Source organism: Lontra canadensis, unplaced genomic scaffold (assembly GCF_010015895.1).
Source record: "Lontra canadensis isolate GAN:19392208 unplaced genomic scaffold, GSC_riverotter_1.0 scaffold7, whole genome shotgun sequence".
In the NCBI taxonomy this organism is placed as follows: domain Eukaryota; kingdom Metazoa; phylum Chordata; class Mammalia; order Carnivora; family Mustelidae; genus Lontra; species Lontra canadensis.
The window spans coordinates 6,108,521-6,129,932 of NW_022631001.1; the positions used below are offsets into that span (position 1 = coordinate 6,108,521).

The window sequence follows — 21,412 nt, forward strand, 5'->3', positions numbered from 1 at the left end:
CTCCAGATTCATTCTGCGGACCGCAGGCCTTCACAAATCCCGGCCCACTAGAGATCTTTAAAAAAGGAGAAGCTGAGAATACAGATCATGTTCTGAAGAGCGAAAACAGGTGATGTCATAACGCACAGTCCTGTGTGGTCACAGCCAGGGGCGGGTGGGGAGCTCGGGCTCCAGTGAGCACGGAGCTCCACGCCAGTGGGTGAAGCAAGTTGTCTCCGGGGCCAGGAGGACACCGGTGGGGACCCGGCACCAATCAGGTTCTCGCTCGGCGCCTGCCTTTGTTCTCACTGGGGAGCAGGTTTCCGGGAGTCTCGCGTCGGGAACCCGCATTGGACCCGCACGCGCGTTGCTGGCCTCCTCGAGACACTTGGCTACCCCTTCGCCTGTCCACCCCCCCAAACTCTGCCAGCCAGAGCTTTCCCCAATTTCATGTGCCCTCTCTCCCTAGAGCGTGGACGCCAAAATCCTGACTCACCATTTTTAGCTTTGGAAGAGGCAAGTCCAGCCCAATAGTTTACAGACGATTTGTTCTCTGAACCTTTCTTCCCGAGCAAGGCTCTGTGTTCTCCATGTTTCTGATCAACTGTCTCAGAAAGGACCGCTGGGTGAGAGGATAAACCTGTCTTTTTGGCCCTTTCGTGCTGGACAAATAAAGGAACTTTCACTGCTGAAAGGACTGCGAGAAGGTACTTCAGATGGAGGAGAAAACCGCTAAACCGGAGGTTTTGTGTCCACCCCCCCACACACACACACAACTCAATTAGTGGCGTTAATAGATTTCAGACGTCTACCCCTACCCCCCTCCCCACCCAAGACTCAGGTAATTGGTCTTTTGCAAAACAAGGCTCAAGCAAGATACATGATGCAGAAAGTTCTCTGAGATCCCTGGATGGCAAGCATTACGTGACTGCAGTCCTCTTTACAGCTAAGCTATGATTCTGGCTAAGAGAAACCCTAATCACTGCCCTGATAGTGTGAACGTTTTAGCTACCGCCTCTCTCCCGTCCCCAGCCTTTCTCAAGAAGCCAGGAAATATTTAGCTCAGTCTGAGACCCTCTAGCGAGGCTCTAGCTCCCAGTTTTTTATCTCACTCTCCTTACCATTTTTGCAGGGACCTGGAGAAGGGGGCGTGGCTTGTCTTCGGGGAGGGGCTGGGCTTCCAGGGATGTTTTGCATACGACACACCCTCTTCCTCCTATTGGCGGAGGAGCACAAACTGTATTCCCTTCCACCCCACTACCTAACTAACCCGCCATCTCTCTCCAGTTCCGAGCCTCGGAGATAAACTTAACTTGCCCGGAGATTCAAGGCGTCCTCGGCCTCTGTGATTGGCCGGCGTGGCTCCCAACCGGGCTCTGGTTGCTCATTGGCTGCGGGCTAAAGGCCCAGGGGCGTGGCCGGGGCTGTCCGACTGGCGGGAGGGGGCGGTACCGGAGCGTGGAGGTGGTGAAGGTGGTGGGGAGACGGGGGCGGGGCCGCACTGAGGCGCTGCGGCGGCGGCGGAGGCGGCGGCAGCGGTGGCGGCTGCTCGTCCTAGCCTGGCGGGGGCGGGGGTCTGGAGGATGGGGGCGGGAGGAACAACGGGCCGGTGAGGAGCAGCCGCCGCCGTCTCCGCCGGCGCTTCGGCAGCCGCCGCGGTGGTCGCCTCGGGCAGCGCCGCTCGTTCTCGGGCAGTCGCCTCCCATCCCGACATTCCGCCCGGGGGAGGCTGAGGCTGAAGCGCAGCCGGCGGCAGGGGGACGGTCCGACTCCGCAGCGGCGCGGGCGGCCGCAGTGATACCCGGCCCCGGCCCCGCCGTCCGTCCTCTCCTTCGGCGCCCGCAGCCACGATGAACCGGGGCGGCAGCAGCCCGTCGGCCGCCGCCAACTACCTGCTCTGTACCAACTGCCGGAAAGTGCTGCGGAAGGTACGGGCTCGGCCTGGGGTCCAGCCCGAGAGGGGCGCTTCCTGCCGGCGGGGCTCGGGCTGCTCGGCCCCGGGGCGCACTGTTGGGGCGAGGCTCAAAGGGATCCCCCGGCACCTTCCCCACGCCGGGACCGACGAAGGGGGCGTGGGTTGAGGGTGGAGGTTTGCACTGCTGCGTTTTATCTCCGCCGGGACAGATGCTAGTCCCGAGGGGTTGGGGATTTATTCCCCGCCCCCCGATTTTCTTTTTGCTGCCAGTAGTCTGTTTTTCGGCTCACCTCCCTGCCTTGCCACCTCCGGCCTGCTCCTCGGGCTGAGAGAGGGAGCGATCCTCCTCCGGGTGCTGTGGGTGGAGGTCGGTGCGGAATCTGAAGCCTGGTCTGGTCTTGAGGAACCTGGCTCCCTCTTTGCTGTGTGGCTAACTCTTGGCGGGGGTGGTTTTTGTTTATTTGGTCGTTTCTGCCTTTCTTGTGCGCTCTCCCTTAACACGCCTTTTTGCATTCTCCCGACGGCAGTCTTGTGTCTATAGTTCAGTCTTAAAAGGAACTGGTAAAGCAGCTTGAACTTTATGCCCATGGGAAATGCTATTCGACCTTACAGTTCCTCTGGGGTTGGGGGAGGAGGAGACAGAGGTGGACGCGGGTTATCACTCCTCAGCAGTACCCCCCCCGCCCCCGCCCCGTGTAGGTCCAGAAAAATCAGACGTACAAGTCAGCTTATTGCTTCCCCGAGTGACTGATAGAAAGTTTACTCCAGAATTGTTTAGCTTACTTGGCTTAATCACTCCGTTAAGGGATGGGGGAGGGGAATGAGAAGATGTCGCTTTAGACCGAGAAAAGCTTTTAATCAGACTTGAACGGCCTCCACTGGGTAATATAATAATCACTTTCTTTTTCTCCAAACTGTATTTTTACATTTCATTAAGCGGAAACAGTAGTTGAGGTGCTTCTGTTTGTCCAGTACAAATGAATTAAAATTGCTGAGCTGTGCAAATGCATCGGGACTGAAAGGCTAAGACGAATACGGCACCGTTTTTAGTCAGTTTCTCCAAATACAGTGCAATTGGGACTGTTATTTATATATTAAAAATAGAAAGAAAGCATGTAAGTAAGCAAGCTGAAATATTTGCGCTCTTTGTCCAAAAACTGTTTTTCTTCCTCTGTGGGTCAGGCCAAGTGCCAATCAAAGTTGTTTTTCAAGCTTCTTTTCCCTGCAGTAGGGCTGCTGCTTTTTCCCCCCACTATTTTGAGAGCATGAAGAAAGCAAAAGGATTGCAGATTTGAAGTTAATCGAACGGTTAAATATGCCTTAAATTGTGTTTATTGGATATGTTTCTCTTGAAACAGATTTTTATTAAATGTGCATGTTGAGCATGTGCAGTTATTTTTTCCATAAACTCTGGGATCAAATTACAGTTGATACTTGCTCAGCTCATTGTAGGGCAGCTTGTGAGAAATGTAATGGATCAGAAGTGCAGATCAGCTTAGTTGAATGTTAACTCTTTCACTTCAGGGTCAGATGTCATATGAAACTAGCTTTTTAAAAAAATATATTATTATTATTTCCTGACTTCAAAAGTGGTAAGTTATATCTTTAACATGAAAAGATTGTTGGTTGAGACACATCTGATTAAACTCAGGCCTGGTTAAAATAACAGCTAGTTGTTTTGTTTTGTTTTAACTGAATAAGGAACAAAAGGACTATATTGACTTTGACTTTTTTTTTTAAATGGCTCTGGCAATTTGGTAGGCTAATAAAATGTTTGGAGGTGATATTACGCTTCAAAATCTCGTTTTTCTTTAAAGAGAACCATGGCTATGGATCCATCATCACTCTTTGCTGGCATTCTTTATATCTTTCTCTTAGCTTTTAAGAAACTTATTTCTGTTTGCCTAGAAAGAACATCCTCATTTCTAGTCATTCTTAAAAGAAAGAGGTATATGGAAAATGGATATTCACTATTTTCATATTTTGTAATTGCTATGTACCTCTGCCAATATTCCAGCTTTTAGTAACTCCAAGGTATTTAATATTGATTCATGCAGTAGCATGAAATAACTTTAGATGGAAATGGAATTGTTTGAGCCAGTTATGACATGACTTGGCAATATTTGTAGCTTTTAAAGAGTGCTATTCTTAAGTGCTTTAAAAGATACCAAGTGTTTAGCATTTTAAATTCTTCATCATTCTAAAAATAGCATGTAAGAGTTTATTTCTAATAAAGATGATTTTCTTTTTGATAGAAACTATATAACTTTAAAATTCATCTGTAACTCTGAAAGTGTGATTCTTTGAATTTATCTTGTTTTCCACTTAATAAAGTGTTCAGTAATAACCAAGTGAGTCATAGCATTTTGAATTTTAGTTCAGTTCATAATGAAGAATGAAACTCATGCACACCCAGTGTGAATTACTCTTTGCTGTTATAATCCTCATTAATGATGGGGAAAGAGTCACCTTTTATGTGGCATGAAGCTTTTTTCTTTAAGTAGCTTAATTTGTTGCAATGTGTTGAATTTGGAGGGAGGGGACTTCAAAAGGAACTGGATTCACCTTCAATGAAATAACTTGGTTTAAACAATGTCCAAAAATTGAGTTATATATTGTATGAGAGTCACATACATTATTAGAAGTGCTTTTACAATTTTGATTCAGTGTCTTCCAAAGTAGAAAGACTTCTTAAAATATTGAATATGCCTAATTTGGTAGCCTAGGTTAGTAAAAAGAACATATTTCCCATACAGGGAAACAAATGAAGGAACAACAAACTATCCTCACATCTATAACTCTTTCTAAGTTCTGTTATCAATGAAATAATTCAATAAAATTTTTAATAAAAAAGGAAATGCTTCCACTTACTTTGGAAAAGTTAATGAGTTCTGAAGTAAAATACATGTTTCTTGAAGAAATTCCGGTGACAACTGGATAAATTTCAAAGTGGAGTACCAAACTGCATTAAGGTAGGTAACTGTCAGTCCACTAATCTTCTGATGAATGAAAGGGGACATATTACAATGTTTTTGAGTATGGAGCTGCCAGTGCTAGTGAAGTGAATAAAATTGCACTTTAACATTTAAAAATTCTTAATGTGTTTAGGTAGTTTTAGAGATAGATTTTTGTTGGGTATTGCATTATTCCACTTTGTTTCTATAATCAATTATTTTGGCAACTTTTTGGTGGTTTTTAAGCGAGAGGACTCCAAAAATAAAATGGGAAATACTAAATTGAACCATATGAACCTCACTTTTATAATTAAAATTGTCAATTAATAGCAATTTTATAAGGTTCATTCAGTAGAATGTAGAGTGTAATTGCTTTGGCTGATTTTTGTAGCTGTACTCTTGGTTAATTAGGTTTCTTATATATACATATATTTTTTTATTGTCAAAATCAGTTTTTTACTAATTTATCTTTTTACTTATTTTATCTTAGTTTATCTTAACTAGGTAGAGATGAAGCAGTGAATATATGATAGCAAACCATTATACAATGGTTTTCAAGCTGCTTTTTAGAAAGCCCTAAAATGCCTTTTTAAATACAATTACACTTATTCTTAAGTTGTAACTTAAAAATACAGCTACACCAAAATATGTTTTACCAAATTTTAACAAATTGTTTTAAAAGTTATCTTTTGTTACAAGATTATTATGTGCAGGCTGTGAATTAAAGCTTGTTCTGCTATGCTTATACATGTATTTGAACCTTTTTGTTAATATGCTATTGATAAGAAAGATGGTTAAAAAAATATCCTTCCCACGTGTATCTACTCGTTATATTTCTACTGTTATAGTTTTATTTGTTAACAAACTTCCTGTTAACAGTAATTGTTGCTTCATAACTAAAACACATTAAAATCATTGTTTTGTATATTTATATATTGCATAGTTCAGATCCAATTGAAATTTCATTTGTAAAAGGGATTCTGTTACTTCTCCCACCTTCCCACCCCCTGGGAACTGCCAAAACATACCTTCTAATGTAGTGATGGGGGAAGCCACTAGATGTGCTCATGGTCTCTCATAGATCTTGTAGTTTGGTACGTCTCTGGCAGGTCTTTTAATTTGGGGCAAATTAGTTAATTTCCTTGAAGACAAATTTTTTTCTGTAAAATGTAGATAATTTCTGTTTGACTTAAAGGTTGCTGCATAGCTCGAGAGAGAGAATGTGTTAAAGTGCTTGGTAAACCATGAAGTGTAACTTATAAGAAACATATGAGCTTATTTATTTTTCCAGGTCACTGTAGTTCTTTGTGAGTTACAGCAATATATTTCAGTACATAGTGAGTAATTTGGTTAGTCTTCACTTTTCTGTCCTTTTTAACTATGATGTCTGTAAATGAGAGGTAAAGATACTATGCTTTGGTTAGAATGATCAACATACTGGTTTTTGATTTGCATATTTCTATTTATACTTATTCCTCCCCCTCTTATGTACTAATCCAGTGCATTGCTTTTATTTTTTTTAGTAATTAGATAAAATGAAATCGCCTTTTCAACACTTCGGCAGATGAGGAAAATTAGTATTTAGTTTGAAAGGACTAAAAAGTCAAAGATGACTATATTTAATAGAAGTTGGGGATATCTAGGGTAAAGCAAAGAATAGTTCTAATTTAGGGAAAGAGTTATGGGAGGAAAGGTGTCAGTCTCTTCTCCCCATCTCTACCCCATTTTTCCCTTTCGAAAGTATTCGGTAATAACTCAAGTTTTGTCTAGACTTTCATTCACTGTTTTTAGAGTGCTTTCACATTATCTCAGTTGCTTCTCACAGAAAATTTAAGTGCCATGCCTGTATCCTACAACTAGTAAAAGGGTCCATTTAATTCTTAGAACCACTTCTGTAATAAAACAATATTCTTATGGTCCCCTGAAGTATTGAAGCTGCCAGGGAATATCTTCAGTGACTGTGAACGGCTCTAGATCCTCCAAACACTCCACCTGGCCATTCTTTATGGCAATGAATGTCGTCAGTGGTTCTTCAGTGAGTAAAAATGCTCATTTTTGAGCAAATGTTTATCAAAAGCCTACATGGGTAAAAGATCCATTGGAAGTGCAAGCTAGGCAAATAGATTTTAATATAATAGGGTAGAGAAGGTTCAGTTTCCTGATAGGGTTTCAGATTCCACGTTGTAAGGAACTATTAGGAAGCTCAGCTTGTGGAGTTTTGGTGCGCTATCAAAGAAGCATATTCACGGTTAACTCCTTCATTTCCCGACTTCTTAATGTGTGTGTGAGGCCAGATTTTCCTCTCATACTTCAATCAAAACATTGCAACAGATTGAATACAGAGTCAGATATAAAATTCAGCTGTCTTCTATTAAACAGATACTAAAGAGATCTGCAAGCCATAAATGTCACTCTGCTCACTATTTTTTTGTTTTGGAAAATAAAGTTATTTTCCTAAAAATATGTGCCTTATGTTAACATGTAATGGATTTATTATTTTAAGTGAATTAACATTTAACATTTTCTGAGTTTTAATTCCTAATATAGTAAATATTGACAGTTATAATCCATACACAAAATCTCTTTGGTTCCCTCTGAAATTTTTAAGAGTGTGAAGGAATTCCAAGACCAGAACATTTGAGAACTGTTGAGCCAGAGTTCATATACATGTATGGTGCATATAAATGTAATTCTCAGGAATCTATGGGGAAAACAAAAGGCAGATACCGCTCACAGAAAATGTAGATGAGGCCAACCCAGTCACCTCTATTCTGTGTGAGGATCACTTGCAGAGGCTGCCCAGCACCTTTTCAGTGACATCGTAGAAGCTTCTCCACTCTCACAGTAAGAGTTAGGCTAACTAGAAATGATCTTTATTTTTCGTGAGCATCCCCTTACCTGGTAAAAACCAGGGAGGGGGACAAACACGTCTCTGGCTCTGAGAGAATATTGTAAGTACTCGGCAATGAAGAACGGTCAGATCCAAAGATTTTGTCCATTGTGTTCTAATCAGCTGGCTCTTGGCTGAAAAGGAAAGGTTCAGAGTAGTCGGGTTGGCCTTTTTTCTTGAAAGTTGAGACATGTGGGAGAAGCAACAGAAGAAGAGACAAGAAAGAATCGGAGAAGTATTACTGTAGACTGCTGATAACAAGCATTGCTAGAATAAAGGAAAAGAAAACCACCACTGTAGATAGGCGATAGGACAGCTCAATGTGGGAGTCCCTAAATACTGCAATCCTCAAAGACAGGGCGTTTTCTATTTTGCATATAGGGGGTGCAGGTTACTCTGTCCGCACAAGCTACAACAGACAGTCACCTGCAGTTCAGTGTGGTCTTGAAGGCATGGGCATAAGGCTCTATTTATTCGATTAGATCTGGTGAGACCTGTAAATGACGACCAGTATCTAGACTATCCCTACGATACCACTGTGGTGGGGGGCAGGGATGGGGGAGGAGGTGGGATTCATCCATATACAGTAAATACATGGCAAAACCAAAATGATTGGTGATGTGTCCCACACAGTTACCTTAAGTGCATAAGTAGATGAGGTATAAACTACTTAAAAATATATATCCTATACCATCTAAGTCTACAGTTAACATGTAGAATTCTGATTTGTCTTTCAAAAATCTTCAGAGCTTGTGACATCTCCAAAGTGTTTCCTGATCTTTAAACCACTTTCCTTCTAGCTCCTCAGGACGGCTGTTCTGCCCAAATATACTGCATTTATCATACTTAACACATTAAACTGTAATTAACAATTATTTACATATATCTTTCCCCTACTAGGTTTCCTCTTATTTGGGATCTAGTTAACAGAAAGTTTATTTTTAGCAAAATTAGAATTCTCATTTAAAGATCTGTTGCTCTTATAAACATTGGCAGTATACTTATATTGAATATAATATAATCTGATAAAATGAGAACTTTTCTCATTTTCCAGAATAGGTTTGATATTTGTCTGATATGTCTGGTCTTTACAGTCATATTTTGTTCTCTACGAAGAAAGAACACTTTGAGTTCAGTGGCAAAGATGACTTTACCATCTTCATGACCATGGGAATGTTTCAGTGAAATAAGCCATGTTTTGGAGGGAGTTCAGATAGGGGGCTGGAATGTCAGTTCACTAAGAGGGTCAGGACAATGGCCTTAGCTATTGGTCTTTTTCAGAAATGTAAAATAGCCATTGCTTTGTTATGGACATATACTCTACCTCCTGGAATGTGCTAGGTTCCGTAAGGGATGGCAGTTTCGGAATACTAAGGACCTACCTTCAAACTTCCAAGATTCCCTGTAGGCCCCTTTCTAAGGTTCTTTTCACATATTATTCTGGCTAAGCCTTTCCCTCTTCCACTTCCCCCAAGCCCTTTATTTTGGAAATCTCCCAAGCCAGCTGTGATCCCCTTGGCCAGCAAGCACTCCCTTGGTAACTGAACCAGACAACTCTTCCTGGGCCTGGTCTGCCCCTTAGTTAGCCCTTACTTTTTTAGATCCACCCAGAAGTGAGTCACTTTTTGGTCTATGGGCCAGGATATTGACTGCCCCCGGAGGGACACATGAATATTATGGGATGTTTCATGGTGGTTTGGAATAACCTTGCATTTTGTTGCTCAAAGCTTCCAATAAGGAGTAATGGGCATTTAACCTTAGATTTCATGAAGAATGTATTAAATATATCATATATGAATAAGGGTGAACAAGTATAAAAATGGCTGATTTAGGGCCATGTTATTTCCTGGACCAGAGATTTCTTAAAGTGTAAAATATACATTTGAGTGAGACTTATTTTTTGTACTAATTACAACTACTTGTAGTGGAGGTAGGTATATGTTCTCATTTCTAGGTACATATTTTATTTTTACATCTTCCGCTCTTGCAAAGATGAAACTAGTAGCTTGAAGAAATGGAATTTCTCTTTCCAATTATAGATATAGGCTGAATATTGAGAAGGCTGAAATTAACCTCCTGGCTAACTAAAGCTGGATTCTGTGAAAGATTATTGTAATTACCTGAGATCATAACCCTTAGTCTTGAAGTGCATTTTATAATGTCAGTAACGATACTAGCTTCTTTTTTTTTTTTTTAAGGTTTTATTTATTTGACAGAGAGGGAGCACAAGCAGGGGGAGCAGCAGGCAAAGGGAGAAGGAGAAGCAGACTCCCTGCTCAACAGGGAGCCAGATGTGGGGCTCCATCCCACACGCCCAACTGACTGAGCCACCCAGGCGACCCACTAGCTTCTTTTGAATACCTCCTGTGTGCCATAAACTTAACTGTATAAGCCCTGCATATGTATCACATTTAATCATCATGATGATCCGAAAAGAATTATTACATTTTATGGTTGAAGAGTTAGGGCTCAGAGAGCTTTAATTACTTGTTTAAGGTCATAGTACCAATAGGTGGTAGACTCAGGATTTGAAACCAGGTCTATCTCCTTATACAGATACAAACACCGAATTTCCTTACATTACACGTTTTCTTTATGGAACAAGTTTTACAAAATGTGAAATTAATAAAACTTACTAGGACTTGATTCATCAAGAGATTAATAGGGATTTCAAATTCAGATATTTTCTACTCTATTTTTATATTAGGAATGCAAATTTCTTTAAAAGATTAAATCGATTGACAAATTGAGATTCTCATCGAAAGTTTTGGCCTATCTAGTTAGCTCTGTTACCTAGGTCTGTTGTTAATTATTTGATCATTCTTCCTAATCCCAGGATGGATTTTTCCTAACTTTCCAGCAAACATTGACCTATTTCTTTTGCCAATCAGTCATTCATTAGTTCAGCAACACTGATGCATTCAATACTGCTGACATAGATCTGACACAAGACATTGTCTAGAAACATTTTGAGTGTTTTGTTTCTTGAGTAGGACCTCTAAAGAAATGTTCTCAATTTTTAGTGACATTTTGCAGTAAAAAAGAGTTATTTATGAAGATGTAACATAAATGCTCATTTCCACCATATTCCATATTGGCTTTCTGTGGTAAGGCAAAAATGATGCTAGAAGGAAGCCCAGATCCTGGGACTGGTGTCCGGCCACTGGCCTCCCCTTACCTACCTTTTGTATGCGACTTACAGAGGAGTTACCATTGTTACAAAGGGTTTATGTTGGGGAGAGGAGTTTGTGGGAAGATGTGGTCCTGCTATTTGTAAATTAGAACTCTTGAGAGTCTCTCCATAAAAACACAGTAAGATATCTAGTTAACTACTATTCATATTACAGTTATATTAACACACCTTTACTCATTAGCTTGGAAACCTAACCACTAGGTATAACATTGTCTCCAGGGGAAATTGCATTCCAAAATCTAAGTAACTGCTTCACTGGAGGGCTTTCCTAACTTAAATGCTTAACAGTAAAAAGGGTAAATGATTTTGACCAAAAATATTTTGTCATATGTTCCCTCTGAGACTATGTTTGGTTATTGTGTCTAACAGGAAAATTCCGTGGATGCAGTTCTACCCAGTATTCAAGTAGCAGTTGAAATGAAGAAGGGGATAAATATTGGGTGATGGTGAGGTGTTGGGATAACCAAGGGACCAACATCAAGCTGGCTTATCCTTGTATGCTTTATACTTTCTTCCTATGGCTCTGGCCCAGCACAGTTCATTTTAAGCTGGGTGGGATATTTTTTACTTTACATTTTGTCTTTAAGGTAATATAAATGAAAAAAAAATTTAACCCCTCAGAAAGTTTCCTTCTTTATATGAGATTAGGGATTTAACTTGTATATCTTAATTTTTTTGGTATAAATTAATAAAGGAAAACACACCCAGCAAATTTACTCCACCAAAACGGGATTAAAACAAAAATCACCTAAGCTAAAGGTATCTCAGCACTAAATCCCAAATAATATTCAAATTCTTTTCTATAAACCTTTTTGTATAATAGATTAGCTGAAATTAGTGAATTCTTGGGGGGGGTGCAGAATATCTGTGTTGTACTTTTATTTTTTAATAGAGTATGACCTATATAGTTAATAATTTGTAAGCTATTGTTTTATACTGGGTAGCTATTAAGATAACCACAAGGTCTAAGTTTTAATATTCTTTAGGCAAAGTGCATTGTTGAATACCCAAGACTAGTATGAATTCATAAGTGTTCTTTTATGCAAGAGACCTACTTAGTATTTAGTGCCCTTAAAAATGGGGGAAAATATATGTTTAGGCAAATATGAATGTGAAAACAATTCTCTTTTTCCGTAAAATTACATACATTGCCATTTTATGCTTATTCTGTATCTCAATGTTACTACTCCTTCATGGCCTTCATACTTTTAAACAGGCAAGAAATGTAAAGGCTGCTAACATTTATAAACCACTCACATATTATATGAATATCTGTCATTCTTTTATATATTCATTCAGCAAACCTCAGATGCTCCTACCTGTTAAGTGCTGAAAACACAGACAGTGAGGACATCAGGGTTCTTGGCGTAAGCTGGGTGATGATACAGCCTACATCTGGATCTCCGAAAGAGAGCTTCACTAATTATGCCCCTCATTTGACAGATGGTATAGTGTTTGGCAAATTTCTTCTGCAGAGGACTAGATAGTGAATATTTTAGGTTCACAAGCCCAAAGTTTCCGTGCAACAACAACTCAACTCTGTCCTTGGATGGCAAAACCAGCCATAGACAACTCATAGAGAATAAGCATAAAATGGGAATGTATATATTTTTATCAAAAAAGAATTGTTTTTACATTTTTATTTGCCTAAACACATATTTCCCCTCATTCTTAAGGGCACTAAATACTAAGTATGTCTCTTGCATAAAGGAATACTTAGGAATGGATGTGGCTTTTATTCTGATAAAACTTTATGGACACTGCAGTTGTAATTTTATATTATTTTCCCATGTCATGAATATGCTTTTGGGTTTGTTTGTTTTTTTCAATTATTTAAAAATATAAAACCCAGGCAGTAAAAAAAGAGATGGCAGGCTGGATGTAGCCAGCAGTCTAGCTAGCTGACCTCTTGGTGTAGGGGACAGTGCAGGGAAGTGGGCATCAGAGGCCTAGATTAGCTGACTTTTCTGGATTGTGCCTGCTCATTACTAACATATAGACAGTATATTACCTCCCTAAAAAAAGAAAAATTCCTATATCATTCGAACTGTATTTTCATTAGTGCAAAATGAATCCAAAGTTGACTATGAATAAACAGCAAATCTGCAAAAACATCTAATTAGAATGACTTGTCTTTAGTACCTGGTTAGATAACATAATTTGAATCTATCCAAAGTAAAATTTCAAAAAATCTGTAAATACTAAATATCCTTGAAAGCACATTTGTTAGGCCATTAAACACTTATAAACACAGAGTCCCCCCCCCCCTTTTTTTTTTAAGCTATTTTGCAGTAACTCCATGTCATACCTTGTTGGGTTTTTAGTAGGAGTGCCATTATATATTCCACAGCCTTACATTTTAATTACAGTTACATTTTGAGAATTTTGCAAAACCTAACTAGTGAATGATTTGATTTGAGAGAACATAGTGCAAAACTGGTTGCTTAAGAAATGTGTTCTTTGTGCTGGTCAGAATCCCCATGTTAGGATTTCAGAGCTCTGTCATCCATAGTGTCTTTGAGGTCTTGAGTGAGTAGAAAATAGGATAGTTCCCTAGACGCTTCTTATGACTACAGATGGGCAACGCAACACGCATCATACTTTTTCTATAGTGAATTTTAAAGTGTTGAATTCATTGTCTTAATTTCTCCACCAACATTAACATAGTGGCATTCAAGAACTGTGTCATATGGTAAGTGAGACAAACACATACTCCAGAGCTGACAAGGGTAGTACCCGAGTGCTGGGATGGGCAGTATGTGTGTGGAGAGGGTAATTCAGTGGAAACAAACCCCTCCTCTGGTGAGCAGAAGTGATGGCTGTCAATAATTCAAAAATGGAAAATCGTTAATTATTCAGGATACTTTTTAAGATGAAGAGTTTTAAGATTTCACACCGAGTATTTAGTCAGTGAATATAAAATGGCACCATTTACCAGGGTTGCACCCTTGTAAAACCATCAGTATATGGTGTCTTCCATGGTTGAGATCTAATGATGTCTAGAGCAATGACAAAGCTAGTACCAAGTGCAAGATTCAGACCCTGAATCAGAATTTTCACTGAAGTGAAGGTTGACAGACAAGCTGTGCATTTTAATATTGTGTGCTTCATACTAGATCTGGTAGGGAGTTCTTTTGACCAACTCTTGTTATGATTGCATATTGTTATGATTCTATATGAGAGAATTAAATTTCTGTAACCCAAGTACTGATATGTATGATTATGCTTATCTAGTTCTCTTTTATGTTATGAAGTAATCACTAATCTGGTGTTCTTGGTTTTATTTTTAAAGTATAATTGATATACATTATATTAGTTTCAGGTGTACAGCATAATGCTTAGATATTTGTATACCTTGCTGAATGATCACCACAATAAGTCTAGCTACCGCCTGACACCACACAAAGTTATGACATTTTTTTTTCTTGTGATGAGCACTTTGAAGATTTACTTTCTTAGCAACTTTCCATTGTGCTGCCAGTAGTACAGTCACCATGCTGTATAGTCCATCCCCACTACTTATTTATTTTATAGCTGGAAATTTGTGCTTCTTGATCCCCATCACCAATTTTGCCCACTCTTCCACTGTCTTCTCCCCTGTATCTCTCCTCTCCACCCATCTAGTCTCTGTATGAGTTTTATTTTTTGTGTGTTCATTTATTTTTTTAGATTTCCAAGAGTTAACTGAAACCATACAGTATTTGTCTTCCTCTGTCTGACTAATTTCACATGGCATAATAACCTCAAGGTCTCTCCTTGTTGCAAAGGACAAGCTTTTAGTCTTTTTCATGGCTGAGTGGTATTCCATCATATATATATATATATATATATATACACACACATACACACACACACACACACACACACACACACACACGGGACATCATCTTTGTCCATTCATTCATCAGTGGGCATTTAGGTTATGTCCTTGTCTTGGCTGTTGTAAATAATGCTTTCGTGAACTAGAGATGCAGATACCTTTTTAGGTGTTAGGCTTATTGTTCTCTTAAGATAAACACCCAGAGGTGGAATTGCTGGGTCATATGACAGTTCTACTTTCAATTTTTTTGAGGAGCCTCCATACTGTCCTCTATAGTAGCTGTATCAATCTACATTCCCACCACCAATATACAAGGGTTCCCTTCTCTTGTCCTTTTGATGATAGCTATTCTGACAGGTGCAAGGTGATATCTCATTGTGGTTTTGATTTATTTGCATTTCCCTGGTGATGAGTGGTGTTGAGCATCTCTTCATGTGCCTATGGACCATCTTAATGTCTTTGGGAAAATGTCTATTTAGATCCTCTGCTCATTTTTTAAATTGGGTTGTTTGGAGGTTTTTGTTACTGTACCAGTTTTTTATATACTTTCAGTATTAACCTCTCTTCAGATATATGATTTGCAAATATTTTCTCCCATTCAGTGGGTTGCCTTTATATTTTGGTTTCCTTTGCTGTGCAGAAGCTTTTTAGTTTGATGTAGTCCCACTTGTTTATTTTTGCTCTTATTGCCTTTGCCTTTGGAGTCAGATTAAAAAAACAAAAACAAAAACAAAAACAAGAATGATGTCAAAGAGATTAACACCATTGTTTTCTTCTAGGAGTTACATGGCTTCTAGTTTTACATTCAGGTCTTTCATCCATTTTGAGTCAGTTTTTGTGTATGGATTAGGATAGTGGTCCAATTTCCTTCTTTTGTGTGTGGCTGTCCAGTTTTCCCAGCACCAATTTTAGAAGAGATTGTCCTTCCCCACTGTATGTTCTTGCCTCCTTTGTTGTAAAGTAATTGACAATATATGCTTGGGTTTATTTCTGGGCTCTCTATTCTGTTCCATTGATCTACATATCTGTTTTATGCCAATACTATACTATTTTGATTACCAGAGCTTTGTAATAGATGAAATCAGGGAGTGTGATCTTTACTCTTTTCCTCAAGATTGCTTTGGCTGTTCTGGATCTTTTGTGGCTCCACATAAATTTTAGGATTGATGCACTTGGGTTTCTAAAACAAATCCTATGATGTAAAAGCAGCTATTCATGGAAAATAATTTACTTTTAATTGATGGTAAGCTTTTAAAGGTAAGTACATCTATGTGTTTTTTTCTTTTGTTTCCTTTACTAATGGTCTTTATTAAAGCGATTGCAGAGAATGTTTGTCACAGTGGCAAATGGAAAGAATTGATCATTAATGAGTACCTTGATGATAACTCCATTTAACTTCAGATATTTATAGAAACAGTTGAATTTTTTAAAAAACTGAGTAAGAAACTCACTCAGAATCCTACTATCAGTATGCTATCAGATGTTACAGCTTTTGCTTTAGAATGCCACTAAAGTCTGAACTTGCCCTGCCTGTACATTTTAATAGTTTTAGCTTTTAATAAACCACAATGTTACCACTTATCAAAGGTACTCTGGTGTCATGAGAATGAAGTAGTTTGTCTACCGGTACTTCTAGCTAGCTCATTACTTTGTCAGTGACAGGTATACATTTCATACCCATAAAATAGTAGAGGAGTATATTGTTATTATAAAAGGATACTTCTTTTTATTCTATCTTTATAGTCATTTAATGCATTTTAGTGTTTATGGATAATCAACTATTTGACAGGGCTGTAGAGCACTTGAAAACCAAAATGCAATGTCCTGTCAGTTGTAGATCAATTCAATATAAGGGATGTCTCAAATGAAAATGTAAGTCAGTGGGAAAGCTAGATTGAACTCCCAGAAATATTGATACATACGTTTTCTGGATCATATGTAAATGCATAATTGGCTTACAGTTATTTCTAAGAAAACATTTACATTCAATTACTAAGTTTCTCCACACAAGTTTATAGTAGATAGCTGCTTTTCAAGGCCAGTTGAATCCACAGGAGACGCAACCTTCTTTTGCTGGTCAAGGGTTTGTTTTCCTGAATGTCATTGTAACCCCAGCAGCTGCCTAACCACTGGATAACAAGTGTTAGGAATTAACTTGGTTTTGATTGAATGGATATCCTTTCCAAATTGCTAAGATTGACTGTCCTCCCCCAGACCCACCCCTGAGACCGAAGCTGTTGTTTTATTTAAAATGGTTCCTTTGGGGAAAGATGGAAGTGATATATTAACAGAATAACAATTCTGTAAGCTAATAAGCCTATTTAATGTCCAGGACAATGGTTCTTGAAGTGTGGTCCTGGAACCAGGAACATCAGCATCACCTGGGAGTTTGTTAGAGATGCACTATTTGGGGCCCTGACCCAGCTCTGCTGAATCAGAAATTTTGGAGGTGAGGCCTGCCCATTTGTTTTGTAAAAACCCCTCCAGGTGATCCTGATGGGTTCTTAAGGATTGAGAACCACTGGTATACAGTTATTAACCAAATGCTTCTACAAATCAAAATTTTATGTGTTCATCTTATTTCCAATATGCATTATCGATTGTTTGAGAAATGGGGTAAGAAGAGGAAATTGTTTCAAATTAAGTCAGTATGAAATCCCTACTCTTTATAGATAATAAAGAGTATCAGCTCTAGAATCAGAAAGATTTCTTTGCCTGTTTAAAAAAATACAGATTTGAGACCATCTGGTACAACATGCTCTTACCCTAAGAAATATAATGTCTTATTTTATTGTTGCTGGATTCTGAACTTTAGCTTAAGGGAAAAAAAGAGAGTTGGGTTTTAGAAGCTGTTTTATGACTGAACTCAAATGAAAATATCTTTTGAAATTGCTTATTTACATAAAAATAGTGTTTTAGTACCAACATTGATAGACTTGGATGGGTCTCACCATCTTAAATTATTTTTATTTCACAGAAGATTATAATTTTGGACCTTCTTTTTTTTTCCTGAAACAGAAAGAGAAGTGATAATATTTGTCCTAAAGACAGGTTTAGTATTGAAAGATTGGAAGTTTTTGATTGTTTTGTTTGTTTGTTTGTTTTGTTTTGAGTCCCTTAGACAAATTTAAACATACGTGTAAATTATGGATATTCCTCTTTACCTATAAACTCGTTGCTTACTCTTCAATTACAGATGGGATGTCAGAAAGCCAAATCAGGAAGTCTGAAAATTAACACAAAGGAAACTTATGGAATGTCTCTTATACATGGGCTTTCTATAAATCCAAAGGATAAAAGGTTGCTCTTTGAAAGGAAAAATTGCTTCGGCCAGTTGCAGTTCTCTCTAGGATAGTAAACAGAAATAATTTTATCTTCTTATTTGGTTGCATATAATTTTGAGGTAATGGGAGTTTTTCTCTTATCGTCTCTAGCTTAGTGGTAAAATCTAACCTGTGTTGACCTTTCTCAAGAAAAATAACAAACTGTATTAAATTGCCCCCTACTCCTAAATTTCTATTTATGTGTCTGCTGCCCCCAGAACCATATGTAATTACTTAATTCTAACCCATGGAGAGTGATGCTTTTCTATTGACCACTTTTCTATCCTTCTGCGAGGAAAGGACTAATATAGTACCTTAAATAGAACTGTCTCCATGGCAATGGGCAGTCAGCTTTTGACTTTGAGACTCATAAAAAAGGAAATTTAGAAAGGCATTTTCATGGTCTAAAATAGCAGTGCAGCAAAAGGAAGGTATGAGAATATTTCCTGTCAGTTATTGCCTGTCTGATGAAGCTAGCATAACGTGTTTTTTTTTTTTACATAGCACTTTTCATCTGAGCATTTCAAAATGCTATACAACAATCCTTCCCTTAATTAAGGAGCAATAATTATTATCTTCAGATTAATGGAAAATTTGAGCAGCTCAGATATAAGTTTAGGATTGGGGCCCCTGCTTGAGGAAAAAAAGGTTGCTTAGCTCTAGTTGTAATTTTATTCTCATAAAGAATAAAAATACTAAATTATGGGTCATTCTTGATTATATTTAAATAGAATTCTCCGGGGAACACTGGAAGCAGTGACAAGATTAAAAATAAAAGCAACACTTCGTGCCTATTTTTTCCCCCAACTGCTTCCTATAATTTTGTGTCTACAGATCACTTAGGAGACTCCACTGGCAACCTGCCTGCCTTCCTTGTTCCCTCTTGCATCCATACCTACTTAAGAGGAAAAACTTTGGTTCTCACTGTTGGGCCACCTCACCTTCCATAAAGGTCCGTGAGAGTGCTGTTTAGTAGAAGCTAAAGAATAAAACCACATTATCATCTGTAATCTTTTGTCTTTTCTGTATGTATTTCCTTCTCAACTAAGCCTTATCTCAGTAAGGGTTCATTTCCAGGTGAATCATCTCTTACTTTTTAAAGTATCATCAGTAAATGCTTCCTGGTCTGAGGTTACTCTTAATAAGGGAATCAACTGAACAGATATGTGACCTAAATGCAGTCATATACTGGACTGCTCTTTGGATTAGATTTGTGCGTTGAAGTGAATAGTGAATGTATTGTCCATAATAGGTTATTGAGTAGAAAAGTCTGGGTTTCTTTTTTTAAAGGATATCCTTTGACGTCATATGACTTCGTATCATTTTCATTCTTAAAAAGGTAAAGAAACTAGAAGGTGGACTCCAGGGGTGCCTGGGTGGCTCAGTCAGTTGGGCATCTGACTCTTGATTTCAGTTCAGGTCATGATCTTGGGGTCCTGAGATCAAGTCCCACATTGGGCTCCATGCTCAGCAGGGAGTTGGCTTGAGATTCTCTCCCTCTCTGACCCCACTCACACCCACGCTCACTCGCTCTCTAAAATAATTACTTAAAAAAGAAGTGTGGACTCAAATTAGTAATGTCAATTCCCGGGCGATGGGATTGATTGCTGGAAATTATTTTTATCATTTACTTCCTGTTATTGTCTTTTGTTTCCCCAATAAATGTGTATTTCATAAAAATTTTAAGAACTATTACTATTTTGAAATAAGTAAAACAAATAATTTCAGTGCAGAGAGCAAATCCAAATGAGATGATAAATTAAAGGCCCATTGAGACATAAACAAAAGCTCATAGATATAATAGATATCCATAGTAGCTGTGGTAATTGCCAGGGAATAATACTGTGTTTGCAGGTGGTTCATAAGGACTGAAACGTGTAGACATCGATGTGTACAATCTGGAAATGAATGAAGGTATTGTAGCTATCTGGATAGCAGTTTCCGTTCTGTTATCATATGTGTCATTCCAAAATTTCTCTTTAGGAACCTGTTGTACTTACTAGTATTTAAACAGAAATTTAGTTTTTTTTCTTTTTAAATTTGAATTCAAAAGATAGCTGCTATTGTATTGCTCTACTTTTAGACTATATGGGAGATAAGACTTCTTGTACAAATTCCAAGAATTTCTCAAATATTTAATTTGACTATTATATGTTAATCTCGAGGTGTTACTCATTAAGACCTAAGGATAAGGAAAGATGGTTACCGTATGAAATAATTTATTTTTTATGATTTATTTGTTTATTTATTTGAAAGCAAGAGCAAGACGGCTTGTGACAGCAGGGGGAGGGCAAGAGGGAGAGAGAAAGAGAATCTCAAGCAAACTCCCCACTGAGCAAGAGCCAGACTCGGGGCTCCATCTGGGTACCCTGCGATCATGAGAACCGGAGTCAAAGCCAGAGGCTTAGCTGACTGAGCCACCCGGGTGCCCCTGAAACAATTTAATTTACAGTTATTTAATTTATATTTATATTCCCGCATTTTTGAAGAATAAAAGGGCATACAAAATATGACCTAGGTTTCAGTTACTATGTGGTTGGAGAGAAATATATTTTCTGAATAGCTAAGTAAGGAGGTAAAAATGGAAAACATATTATTTTGGCTTTTTACAGATATTCATCAACTGTTACTTTAATAACAGTTATGAAGGCATGAATAAAATGTCAATCATGTAAATACAGTGTGTGGAAAAGACTAGTTAAGTATTAAATATCTTTTTAATTTTCAAAGCAGAGTGATGTGGTCTTGGTGACTGTATTTTTAAGAATTTTTTCAGTCTAAATTTGAATTCTTGAAAATGATCATCTACTCATTAAAGAGTATCTATAACTAGTTACTGTGTTAGTGAGTGTTCCTCACTTAAGTGGCTATATTTTCCAATTCTGTTTTCCATTTTTAATTGAGATATTTGATGAGCAAAATTTTGAATTAAGGGACTACTGTGAGCCAATGAATAGTTTTATAAATTCAGTCTATTTTATAAATCTTTCCTTTAACTTGTTAGTTGATGTTTAAACGTTTTGACTAATTACATTGTGCTTTGTGAACTCAATATTGACTAATTCTAATAATAGCAGATATGTAGCTGATAATGTGACACTGTTCTAAGAAGTCTACGGATATTCACTCATATAATTATTGTCATGACTTGTTTTAATGGCTTCTTACTTACCCCTTTGGTGAGGGAGAGATCCCCAACTTTGGGTCATAGGACGGCCAGACACACAACACCCAGCACTGGACAGATGAGATCGGCAGTTTGTTCTACCTACTCACAGCCCAGGGAAAGAAAACACTGTACACCCCGCAGGGCTGCATGGAGGTTGCACTCAGGAGTG

General features: G+C 38.4%; 1 protein-coding gene across 2 annotated transcripts in view; it reads left to right on the forward strand.

Annotated features, from left to right (window-relative positions):
* The first annotated feature begins 1,550 nt into the window (after positions 1-1,550).
* SESN3 (sestrin 3) overlaps positions 1,551-21,412 on the forward strand; it is a 67,016-nt gene continuing 47,154 nt past the window's right edge. Inside the window, exon 1 of one of the 2 annotated variants that reach the window (XM_032852757.1) lies at positions 1,551-1,907. In XM_032852757.1, the coding sequence (XP_032708648.1) occupies positions 1,830-1,907 (78 nt within the window). In that variant the 5' untranslated portion in view covers positions 1,551-1,829. The remainder of the gene's footprint in view (positions 1,908-21,412) is intronic. The other variant, XM_032852758.1, reaches the window with a different exon arrangement.